This window comes from Lates calcarifer, linkage group LG20, assembly GCF_001640805.2.
Source record: "Lates calcarifer isolate ASB-BC8 linkage group LG20, TLL_Latcal_v3, whole genome shotgun sequence".
In the NCBI taxonomy this organism is placed as follows: domain Eukaryota; kingdom Metazoa; phylum Chordata; class Actinopteri; family Centropomidae; genus Lates; species Lates calcarifer.
The window spans coordinates 9,726,894-9,739,620 of NC_066852.1; the positions used below are offsets into that span (position 1 = coordinate 9,726,894).

The 12,727-nt window shown below is 38.5% G+C and overlaps 1 protein-coding gene across 2 annotated transcripts in view; it reads left to right on the forward strand.

The window, feature by feature from the left end:
• Window positions 1-12,727, forward strand: part of gabrb4 (gamma-aminobutyric acid type A receptor subunit beta4) — a 53,757-nt gene extending 41,030 nt beyond the window's left edge. The window contains exons 6-10 of one of the 2 annotated variants that reach the window (XM_018692242.2): window positions 743-880; window positions 2,867-3,019; window positions 3,906-4,162; window positions 4,777-4,866; window positions 5,191-12,727. In XM_018692242.2, coding sequence (XP_018547758.1) covers window positions 743-880; window positions 2,867-3,019; window positions 3,906-4,162; window positions 4,777-4,866; window positions 5,191-5,544 — 992 coding nt within the window. In that variant the 3' untranslated portion in view covers window positions 5,545-12,727. The remainder of the gene's footprint in view (window positions 1-742; window positions 881-2,866; window positions 3,020-3,905; window positions 4,163-4,776; window positions 4,867-5,190) is intronic. The other variant, XM_018692244.2, reaches the window with a different exon arrangement.

The window sequence follows — 12,727 nt, forward strand, 5'->3', positions numbered from 1 at the left end:
TAATGAATATTCATGCAGGTAGTAATGCATGCAGTGATATAGCTCCATAGGAGTCTGGACAGTGGAGCATGTGATTGCAGGCCAAGGGAACAGACAGATTTAAGTCTGTGGCAGGATCATTTTCAACTGAAGGAGGTTTTTTGTTGTTGTTGTTGTTTCTTTTTTTTTTGTAGTTCTGTGTTTGTGCTGCATAGTCCTACGAGAGAAAACAGAATCATTTCTCTGTAAACTCCTTCTCCTCCCACTGTCCAGTTACAACACCTAATGCAACTTTGCCTTGAAACATACAGGAATTAATCGGATATGTTTTAGAGATAAAGTTATCATAGTATATTTATGTACTTTCCTGTGTTGATTTTTGTTGTTAAATTCTTTAAAAAAAATGAAGAATTACAAACAAAATGTCTATTTTTTTCCATAGAACCATTACAGGGTAATGACTGTGAAGCCATGTTAGGTATATTCACAGATTCTTGCAATGCAGTAACCTCCAAAAGTCTGCATATAGAGATACCAAGACTAAATGTGTTGTTAGGTTGCTCAGCCCTGAATGACTGTAATGCAGGACAGATTTAGATAGAAACAAGTGTTTCATTTGTCAAAGCGACCTCTACTCATTATCCAAACTCTTGCAACAGTCTTAAAATAGAAACTTTGATGGTTGTTTCCTCATCATACTTACACTCCACATGTTGTTTTCCTCTCTCATCTCGACCCTGAATGTGCTCTGACTTTGACACAGATGGATATACCACAGATGACATCGTATTCTTCTGGCAAGGAGGAGACAATGCTGTGACAGGCGTTGACAAGTTAGAGTTACCTCAGTTCTCCATTGTGGACATCCGCTTGGTGTCCAGGGAGGTCAGGTTTACTACAGGTAAAGACTGTCAAAACAAGTGTTTCATAACTACTGTAATTAGGCCAAAAGTGTCTGCTGCACACACAATATTATTCTTACATGGTCTGTAAACACCTCTGCATCCGTGTCACCGCTGTGAGTGTGGGCATCAGTAAATACGTCACTGTCACTGTGGGGAATATGATTATATTTGGGTCATGCAGAAAGACAATTTCCTTTTCAGTTCAGCACATTGTAGGTGGCCATTTCCACATATTTGTACAATGTGAGCTGACATGCAAAGAAAAAAAAAGGGAGAATGCAACTGAAGTACCAAACATTGACTCACAACACAGTCTTTATTCTTAATAAGTACAGTAATTGAGGTTGTTCATTGACGTATGTCATCATCAGTGTGTCTATTAGATCAGAACCACTTCAATTAAATGTACAAGAATTGAGTTTGTTGCTACTGCTGCTTCACTGAATATTTCTAATTTGTGCAAATATATGCTTCTACTTTGCGTATTTCCTCATTTATTTTAATTTGCAGGTTGACTTTTTACACACCAATACTACACTTTGATATTATGATGCATCACTGAATTAAACCTAAAAGTATATGGAATCACTAGTGTAGCAGTTTGTAGTGGCAGTGTAATGACAGTGCCTTGACAAAGAACAACCTGAAACAGCTCCAACATTGAAAATGGTGCTTATGAATCAGTGACAAAATACTTCACCTTTAGTAATTTTACATTGTGCTATTGTTAATTTTACATTTGCATTAGCTAACAAGCAAGCTAACTTACTATCATGTTACCTTTGAAGTTAGTCAGTCTGGCTGTGTTCCCCTGTTTCCTGTCCTTATGCTAAGCTAACTGCTGCCTGTATCTTCATATTTAATGCATGGACATGGGAGGGGTATACGTCATTTCATCTAACGTCTAACCCACTGAAATAACTAAAAGCAAGTCGAAATAATTTGAAACCTTTGTGTGAACGCACCAGTAATCTTATTCCAGGTGACCCCAGCTACCCCATAAACAGCTAAAGCACGACAAAAGTGTAATTCTCATGTTGGAGTTTAATGGAATCTGTGAACATTTGTTGCAGCCATTATTCTGCAAAGTACTTGGGTGATCTAAGGCGTTTGTCTCAGGCTTGATAAAGTATGTATGCTAAGGTATTGATTCATTAAAAGATTTACAGGAACCTGGAGATGATGAGGTCATTCATCATTGTGTGTTCCCCATAGCAAATAGCCTTTTAGATTAAAACCATCACACTTATCTCAAGCCTTTTTTCTTTGGTGACAAATTGGACATAAAACTGTGGATAGAATACATGGAACAGAATTTAACTATTATTTAGAGCAATTTGTATAGTTTCCAATCTCATAAATACCTCACTATAGCCGAAGGAGAGTGGTCCAGCCTTGATGTTTATATTGCTTTTTGCATCAGCACTGTATTGTTGTGGTTGTTTAAATTAAAGTGCAATCAAAAGACCAATTAATGTGTTGGCACAATCAGCTGATATATTCCTGCAAAATGTACAATGGAATGACTTACTGCCTCAAAACCACATACTGTATATTTTCCTCCTTCTTTTAGTGTAATGGCATGCGTTGCAATTATGCACCTCTAAAATGCCCTTTTGGTAATGTTTAGAGGACAGAGAAAGTGAGAAAGAAAAGCAGAGCAGCTCTCTGTGACAATTCTCAGAGGGATGCTGGAGCTGCCTGCTGAGATAGGGGGTTGCAGAAAAATCTGCCGTGTTTGCGACTTTCTGCCATGTTTAATTGGAATCGAACTTGTCCCTGGAAAGGAATCCATCGCTTTGGGGAAATTAAGTGCTCCATCTGAACAAATGGAGAAATGACTACCCTGCGCGTTGTCAAAGTGCAGACTTTGGAACTCTTAAGTTGTGCCAACGTTTCCCCTTTCTCTCCCTTTTTTCACTGATGTTTTCACTCTTGCCCTGCTCTTTTCTAAACTATCACTCCATCCTTTCTCCTTACAGGATCATATCCAAGGCTTTCGCTGAGTTTCAGGATTAAGAGGAACATTGGATATTTCATCCTGCAGACGTATATGCCCTCCATCTTGATCACCATCCTCTCCTGGGTCTCCTTCTGGATCAATTATGATGCCTCTGCAGCTCGGGTGGCCCTGGGTAAGACACAGCCACCGCTGCATTCTTAACTGTTCTCATTAAAATCCACTGATCATCATAGGAACTAACAGCACGTAGTTCAATGTAAATGTGCATATTATGTAGAACCTATTACATATTATGAGAAAATATGAGACACATGCATACTCATAATACAATAAATGTATTCCAATCACCTTAAAGTAGTACACAGAATCCAACAAGACTCAGTAACACTGTAACAATGTCTGCTGGTCATGACATTAATGACATTTATCAAATTTACTATTAGAGTTATATCTGAATTAACATGTCTAAATCTGTCCATGGTTGAAATATCTGGTCTAAGGCCAAAAAAGAGGACCGGCTCCAGGGAGCTAATTATTTAAGAACAGGGAGTGTCATAATACATGTGTATACAGCAGTGATGGGATGTACAGTAACTAAATATATTTACTCATGAACTGTATTTAACTACAATTTTGGGGTATTTGTACAATAGTTTTTTCAATTTCTGCTACTTCATACTTTACTTTCATCTGCACTGCATTGATATCACACCTTCAGGTACTAGTTACTTTACAGAGTCATACAAATACAAACAAAATTGTTCATATTTCAGTATTTAAAGTCGATACAGTTTTCCATCCAACATTAAAATGCTGCCTGCATGCTAATACATCAATAGTAGTAATCTAATAATATATATGATAATGTAACACTGACAGGGCTTGTGATGCTTTTGTACAGGATTTTACTTTTAATTTAGTGTTTTTATGGTGCAGCAATCATGGTCTAGATCATGTCTATGTAAATGTAAAGTATGTGTAAATGTAAAAGTGAAACACAGTATAATTTCTGTCTGATGGTGAATTGTTTGTCTCTGTGTGTGTGCTGCTGTGCTCAGGTGTGACAACGGTGCTTACCATGACAACAATTAACACCCACCTTAGGGAGACTCTCCCAAAGATTCCGTATGTGAAAGCCATCGACGTCTACCTCATGGGCTGTTTTGTGTTTGTGTTCCTGGCCCTGCTTGAATATGCCTTTGTAAATTACGTGTTCTTTGGCCGGGGCCCTGCGCAACAGAAGAAAATCAATGAGAGGCTGAACAAAGCCAACAACGAGCGCACAAGATACGAAGAGAAGCGCCTGAGGGAACAGGTTTGCAACTTCGTCTGCCTGCCTCTGTTTTACTCCATGTCTGTGTGTCAGTCAGAGTTCAAGTACAAAACACCTATGTTCTGCACATAAGATTTTTAGCCATAGTCATTTTTTTCCCAAAGACACACATACAGCATTCCCTGAAGTAACCTTCAGAAGCATACTGATGCCACCACAGCCCAATATGCATTCACCAACCATCATCCATTGCTTCTCCCTCAAGCACTGACTGCTTTTTATCGAGCATAGCCTTTTTCATTGAGATAGCGATTCATCTAACTCAACAGTGGTGTAAACATTCCCATTTCTTATTTAGGTTGTTGTCTATGTTTATGCTGTAGGCTTCATTCATTCTCACACGTGTTCCTGTGGAATTAGACAAAACTTTAAAACCCAGGATGAGAAGACATTGGCAATTTAACAATCTATGGCAGTCAGACTGAATGAAGTCCCCCCCTGTTTTTTGTGTGTGAAGTGCTAAATGCTATGCTTATTCAAGGTTGTTCCTGTTAACTTTATGTCTTATGCATTGTGTAATTCTTAGAAAATGTGCTTATTTGCCAGTATTTTATAGCCGTTTTAATGTTCTCTTCATTTTTCTTTCACATTGCAAGGACTCCATTTCCGTGCCGTTTCAAACCAACACCTTCAGGTCATTTACACAGCGAAGAAATCTGTATCTCGAGGAACAAAGAAAAGTTGGGGTACATGTATTTAGAAATCATATCAGCTGTAGGCCAGAGCCTCACAATAAAGTCAGATGATTAAGGCTGTTCAAATGATTTGTGTCACTTTTTATACAAGTGAAAAATCACTAATATTTGTCTGTTTAAACAAACTCTTGGTTAACTATTTCTGTTGCATGCAAGAAATGACATTCCATATCATCCCTGCATTTTGCTTTAGCTTTACAGCTTTGGGGATGGGAGGGGGGTTTAATGTAAGTTTCATAATAGGGGGAATCTGGGGGCTACTGCTCGACATTTCAGCCCTCACTGACCCCCGGTGTCTTCCCCCTCTCCTCGCAGGTGGATGCTTATGGAAACATCCTCCTCACCACACTGGAGATGAACAACGAAGTGATGCCTTCTGACGTGGGGAGTAGCGTCAGTGACTCTCGGAATTCGGTCATGTCCTTCGACAGCTCCGGGGTCCAATTCAGGAAGCCCATGGCGCCCCGAGATGGCTTCAGCCACCACTCGCTGGACCGGAGTGCCATGCGGAGCCGGGCCAACTGTCGGCTACGACGACGCTCCTCCAAGCTCAAGTTGAAAATCCCAAACCTGTCAGATGTTAGCACCATTGACAAGTGGTCCCGGGTCATTTTCCCTATCACCTTTGGATTTTTCAACCTAATCTACTGGTTGTACTATGTGAATTGATGTGCATCCCACTAGGAATCATGGGCCATATTTTGAGAGCACATTAAATTGGCTTTGATACAGTTCCAAAATATGTATACACATATACAAGTTGAACATATGTATATGCATATTTCTATATATTATATTTATATATACACGTGTGAAATCTGAAGGACCTTTCTGCTGTACAAAATATTAATAGGATGACTTGAATGTTTAAGAATAATTGTGAGAGAAGAATTTCAAGGCTTTGAGTTTCTTTTTCCTCCTGAAACAAACAAACAAACGAACAAACAAACAAACATAACAAACAAACATAACAAACAAACAAACAAACAAACACGAGATCCCACCAGGGGTTTTTGGAACTAAAGACTGCATGATATTTTTGCTAAAAAAAAAACAAGAAAAAAGAGAAAGTGAAAGCTCTTGAGAGAGAAAAGATGTCTCAGAGTCCCATTGACTTTTTATTGATACTTATTGTAATCAGAAATCCTCTACTGCAGCTCATGAAATCAGTGGTGGCTTGTCTGTTCAGGCATCAGCTGAGTGAGATCCTTGACACCCCCACCCCACCCTACCCCCGTACCCCTCACCCCAACCCCCAACCCCCCGTCGCTTTCACCCTACTCAGTACCCACGCCCCCTCCCCCACAAACCCCCCACGCCCCCATCACCCATGGATAACATGCACGGAAATCTCCGGTTCTACTATGTACAGCAACCTTGTTTGGATTATGTGTTGTTCCTTGGGTTTTTTGAAGTGATATCGTTCTCTTTATCAGACATCAGCTCTGGCCTAATGGTCTCCATTAGAGGGCCGTGTGGATGGGATGCTTGACCGCCGCATTCCCGCACAGAGTCGCAACGCAAACTTGTATTCCTTTCTCTTCTCATGTTATTTTTAGAAAACATGTCCTCGGGGAGGGGGAGGGGGTCTTTTTTCATTATGGTTAAAAACAAAATGCTGATTATTGTAGATATGATTTTGTCTTGAAAAATACTGTGATTTCAGAGAGTGTCAGAACATGTTCTAGAGCTAGGGCATTATGAGATAAAAGAGTCAAAGGTATGCATTACTCATTTTGATTGTTTGAAAAAAAAAGCATATTCTGTACATTTTATCATTCAGTATTCTCATGAAGGTATACTTGTACTGTTTCTTTCCTCCTATTGATTGATTCACATGCTCTTTAGATGCAGAGTTCATTGATGTCATATCCTGCTTTGTGTTTGCTAAAAAGGACATGGGGGGATTGCTTTTGTGATTTGTTTGAAATTATTCCACAGTGAAGATGTGAGAACATGTATATTCAAAAGAGTCAACATATCCGCCCACAGTTTGACCAGTTGTCATTCAGTATACAGTATTTCTTTCTTTGTTGAGCATTATCTTCAGTGTTTAAGTCACAGTTTCTGAAGGCAAGGTTATTTGATTGGGATAGCGATGGGCAGCCTGGGCAGAAGACGTGGGGAGAGAGGGATTCAGCAGTTCACACTCAAACTCAACCAGTGCCATCCCATAAGATGCTCTGAACCCCTCTGAGGATCAGAAACATTAGTCTCATCAGGAATGATACAGTGATCCTTGGGGGAGAAAAATGCGATAAATAGCCATGAATTCAAATGACAACCAAAAGGCCTATAATCCATATGCATTATTGGGGTTTTTTTGCTCTCAAATACACAGGCTACATTTTCCAGTGCTCAGGTTCATTTGCAAAAAGAAAAAAGTGCTGTAGATTTTTTTATTTATTCATTTTGAAATCAGATTGGATAATCAAGTGCTCAATAGCTGTGGAATCCAAATGACATTTGGTTTGTGTAGCCACCAAATAAAGTAAAAAAGATGAAGTCAGAACATTAGATGGATGAGGCAGATGGACAGTGGATATTGTAGGTAAAATAGGAAAAAACAAAAAAAAAAGAAAATAAAAGATTAAAAAAAAAAAAAAAGTCCTCCCATGCCTGTTTAGCTTCAGCTGAAGTGCAGAGCAGCATCTTCCTCTGTGTCATTTTCACTTCAAGCACAAACAGGCTCTACTGGGAGCAACAGGCTCTGAGCAAAACCTACACAACCAAATCAACCATCGAGTCCTTGAGCAGAAAAGTGATTGACTCATTAGAATATGAGCACAGCGCAGTCCCCAAGAAATATACAAAGGGAAACCGGGAGGGAAAATTGGCATATACTGTACACAAACACATGGGGACAAGAGGAAGATGGAAGAGCTGCAGAGTAACGAGATGAAGATGGCAAAGCAGGAGCACCAATTTATCATCAGATATATCCACTCCCCTCTGGGTGTAGTATGCATAAGACGCCTTCAAAAAGGAATACTGATCAGAAACCAATTTGTCTCCGTAAGTCATAGTGAAGTTTGTACAGTGATGTGGCCCGAGCTCTGATCCAAGTTTAGTATTTCTTTTTGTTTAGATTTTTATGCATTGTCGTCATATTCCGCAGAAGAAAATGAAAAAAAAAAAGAAAAGAAAAGATCATCTTTAAATTTCCAGTAATGCATACACATATGCAGGAAGATGGTGAAAGTGACAGGAAGACATACTGAGCTGAGTTTTATGTTTATGTCTGCAGCTGAACAATCTGTCGTTTGTCTCTCAGTCAACTGTGAGTCCAAACATATGACCAAAACATAGTGATAAGTCTTAAATGTGAAGAAAGTAAATTTGTAGTTATTTATGTGAAATGTGACAATGAGTCAAAAAGAGCCACAGTAAGCTAAATTAGCAGTAAATATTGTGAGAAAATGGCCTCTGGGTTCAAATTTCTCCAAGTTCTGAAGCAGGTTTTATTGTGTTACATAGAAAATACGTATTATACTGTAGATGACTGGTAAGTGTGAAGGCTAAAATGGTGCCATATGTGATAGTGCACAAATTCTACAAAAGTTGCCAAATGGAAGTGAGTTAAGACTGAAATGTAATGAACTTGAAAACAGTAGCATCACTTGTTTGAGCATGCAGTCTTTCACACCTTGGTTAAGAGTGCCCAGTGCCAATTTAAAGAGTACTCCACAGTTTTAGAATTGCACTCCTATAACAAAGTTAGACTCACAGTGGACAATATAAAACAAAAAGGATCAAAATCAATGCTGCAGAACCTGAGATAATGTATTTTTTCATTATTCCACATGTTCTTTTTTGTCCAATTCTGGTGCCTACATTACCCATGATGCAACTTGACCACCTATGGTTCAATCAGAGAATTAGGTGTGTTATGCTAGTAGCGGTTAATGTAGCTTCGAGCTGCTAGCCTCAAGCAGAGATGAGAAGTGTGCTACAGTAGTCTGGTGAATTCAAACCTCCACAGATTTTTTTCTCTTTTTCAAAGTTGTAGTCTTCAGACCCAACCAACACCATCTCAAGTGATGTCACTCAAGGCACCTGTAAATGGACTTTGATGTGTAAAGTTCCCCTTTAACTCATAATATCCATCACTGGGATATGTATGCTGCAATTCTAGCTTGTAAAACCTTTATCATGTGAGACGATCCAGTGACATCACTGCTAGATATGATTCACTTTGTTGGTTTTTGTAATCAGATGAAGAACTGCTTTGGATTGCATTTCCCACAGTATAGATTACTCTGTGGTTGGTATAAGGTGTTTATGACGTTAGATGTGGATGGTGTCTGAGTCAGGCATATTCAGGCACTTTTGAGGTGATGATTACTGATTACTGTGCACATTCATTTTCATGTTTCAGGTAGCCTTGTCCTTTAAAATTTTTGATGAAATAAAATAAAGGAAGTTGGTAAGACTTAGTGGATAGGGAATGCAAGTTTACAGAAAAAACACACTTTATATATTTTTTTAATCATTTCATTCTGGTGTGCACACTAACAGCTTGTCAAACTGTTCAAAGGCAATATGATGGATCTTTCCCTAAGAGTTGGGTCAGACTCTGAGGCCAGAGGATACTATCAGTTCCAGTGCAAGAAGAGCACAAAAAATATGGGACATAAGGCAATCGTAAGTGTTATTTTAACTAAATCAGTCGAATGTGTTCAACTAGATAAAAAAAACACTAATCCATCTACTCTGTGGTTTCAATTAAAAACACACTTAGAGTATATTTTGTTACGCAAACTAACACAATTATCAAATTCTCATTGAGGTTGATTTATTCCCAGTAATGAATACAAACATGCCTATTTAAGTATTAACCTTTTTTGGGTTTTGTTTTGTTTTCCTTTTTTTTCAGATAGTTAATGCATATCTTTAATGAACTCCAAACACATACAGAGGAGAAACATTAGCAGCCCTTGCATGCTCGCAGTAAATATATTCACCACTCATTTCACTCGGAACATGTATTACCTGCTTTCTGGACATGAAATCAGCACATTCATCCCAAAAGCTGTGAGGATGTTCTGTTCTATGCTTTTACTTTAGGATCTTTGCTTATACAAGAGAGAAAATACATTTCTTTTTGACACATATGTTCAAGGAGTAGAGGAGGAGAAAAAAAAGTGTTGAACTGATTTCAATGTGAATTTTCTTGCCTCTAGTGTATATGTGTAATTACATGTGAATTGTACTGTAAATATGATATCTTTCACTTAATAGTTCTTAATGCATGAACAAAAACATGGCAGTTCGTAATACCAGCTAGCCTCACTGCTAATGGCATGGACAGCTTCTCTAGCATTGGCATACTTCTGCAAACGAAACCTAAAAAATGAAACACAAGAAATACACGGTGTGAACAAAATAATGGAGAAATCAACGCAAAGTCCTCTCACAGTGCAGAAGTTTCTGGTGGCTCTGAGCTTGCATTGGTTCACCTGTTCCTGCGAGAACAAGGCTAATGCTAATGCTGTTAAAGATTCCTTGGAATTACAGTGTGCCTTGGTTCTCTGTCAGCAAATGGGATGGTGCCGTCTTGATTGAAATTCTCTAGTTGAGCTTTCCCATTTATCAAATCTGAAGTAGCAGGATTTTTGGGGGGAGATTTCAGCATAGTACACTTGCAGCGTTTACCTCAGCCATCAACAGATCACTCAATTGTCCATTGTCCATGGAACTACAAAGAATTTTAAGGGCATGTTCGGCTAGCTGGCTTAAAGAGGCTAGAGGAGCAGGGTTGCCTTAAGAAGGCGTGTGGGATGTTCTTTCCTGTTCCTCAATAAGACAGTCATGTGTGCCCTTGACCAAGGTACTCAGCCGATTGCCCAAGTGCAGCTGCTCACTTGCCAACAACAGAAATCTGTGTAGGCTAGCTCCCAGAAGTAAATATGTCTAGCGATGTGAGGGTATTAACAGAGAATAGTTTCCTGAGTAAGTGTAAAGAACAAAAAACAGTTTTGCTTGGTTCTGTATACCTAAATTAAACCCAGCATTGCAGTGTGGCCTCTCACCTTTTGATGTTTGTGTCTGTTAGATGCCATTTCACATTTTGCCATAATTACCAGCTGGGATCTAATCTGGACAAAGTTATAAATCATATCGTTCTCTGCTGACTCTAGTCCTTGTGTTAGGGTGTTTCATCCGGGATAACACCATTCCCCAAAAAAAGATATGCATAATGGGCTGAGCCTGTGAACACAAAACTGCTGTGTGAGTTAGGAACAGCACTGACCTCTGCTAAAAGAGAGAACCACAACCATGCAAGCCAATTTCATCCACTGAACACCAGAACACAGCTGACAGACTCCTCACTGTTGGAAGGACTTTTGTTGGTGCATTCATTATTTTGTATACCTTGTAGGTTTTGTTTTGCATGACCTGAGTTTTGAAAGGTTTTATTTTCATATATTTTTACTTCACACCATCTGATTCATCTCCACAGCCAGGAAAAGAAAGATCCAGTGTTTACACGCTCAAATTGCACTTGTTTTACAGCCAGCTCTATAAATCTTGTGAAACAAACTGTTCGTAAAACTGGAGGAAAAATGTAAACTGCAGAACGTACATCTGTGTGATTCGTGTGAATCATGAATATGTACTTCTACAAATGTATTTACTGTAAATCACGCAGTTTGGAATAGATGCACCAAGTGCATGCTGTAGTTTTATCAGGTTCAGCATAAGCATTAACATCAATCGCCCTTCAACTACAAAGGATGTAAAGGATGCTCACCAGAAGCATCTGAACGTAAGCCATGTGATTGCACACTGAGTGGGTGTTCCCTGTATTTTCTCTTTAATAAGTTGCCTCTGGTTATGGTCTGTTGTCGATTAATGTATGATGATACTTGCGAGAAGCTGTGCTGATTCCCCAGTTACACATCTGTATACTTCCCCTCTGAAAGAGTCTACCTAGGGAGACTATCTTCGTTTAACCAGTAGGTAAGAGAGATTTTCCAACACTATAAAAATTGGCAACGAAAAGAAAGAAACCCACACAAGACCAACAGCCCATTTATTTTTCAGTATAAATTAGTAAATGATTTTCTTCATTTCTGTGTTCATTTCTGATTTATTGTATTTGTTGCATTTGTTATGGATTGTTATTCTTACTGTTGTTGTTGTTTTATCATAAGAAGGAAATGTAACTCATCTGATATACTGGCACTGGAAGAAAAATGCATTTGGTTTTTTGTACTGTAATTGTTTTGTTCACATTGGGCGCTTATTTGATTCAGTTGTTTAATAAGGTGTTTGATTTCATTTGGAGTATCAGTACTCATGGAATCAACATTTGTGTAGTATGAAGTTGTATTTTTTTTGTCAGTGCAAATTAATGTTATAGTGTCAATCAGCTTTTTTAGGTGTTTGAACAAAATGTGTTTTTTACAAATACAAGGTGTTCAAGTATGTGGTATAAAAAGGGTTATCATTCAAACAACAGACTTTTTACAAATAAAGGCTTATACAGTAAAGAAAGCTAATGTCTTTTCATTTGCCCTTTGTGGACTAATATACAACATTGTTTCATTTGACTTTTTATTAATTTGTTTTCAGATATTAGTCCCCAAAAGGTAAATAGCATACAATGTTGCAAAATAAGAGGATAAAATCAGGTATTTACCATTGCTATTCCAGGTTGTTGTCAGAGCTCTCACCTCTTAGTTGGTGTCTTGCTTTTGATAAGGACTGTTGGATATGAAGACAGTCCAAAAAACAAAATTTAAGAAAACTCAAGAGTGTCTTCTTTTAATTTGATTACAAAACATTGCGCGTTTATGAGAATATACCTCCTTTCATACCCTATTTCCTGAATAAAGACGCAAAGTGA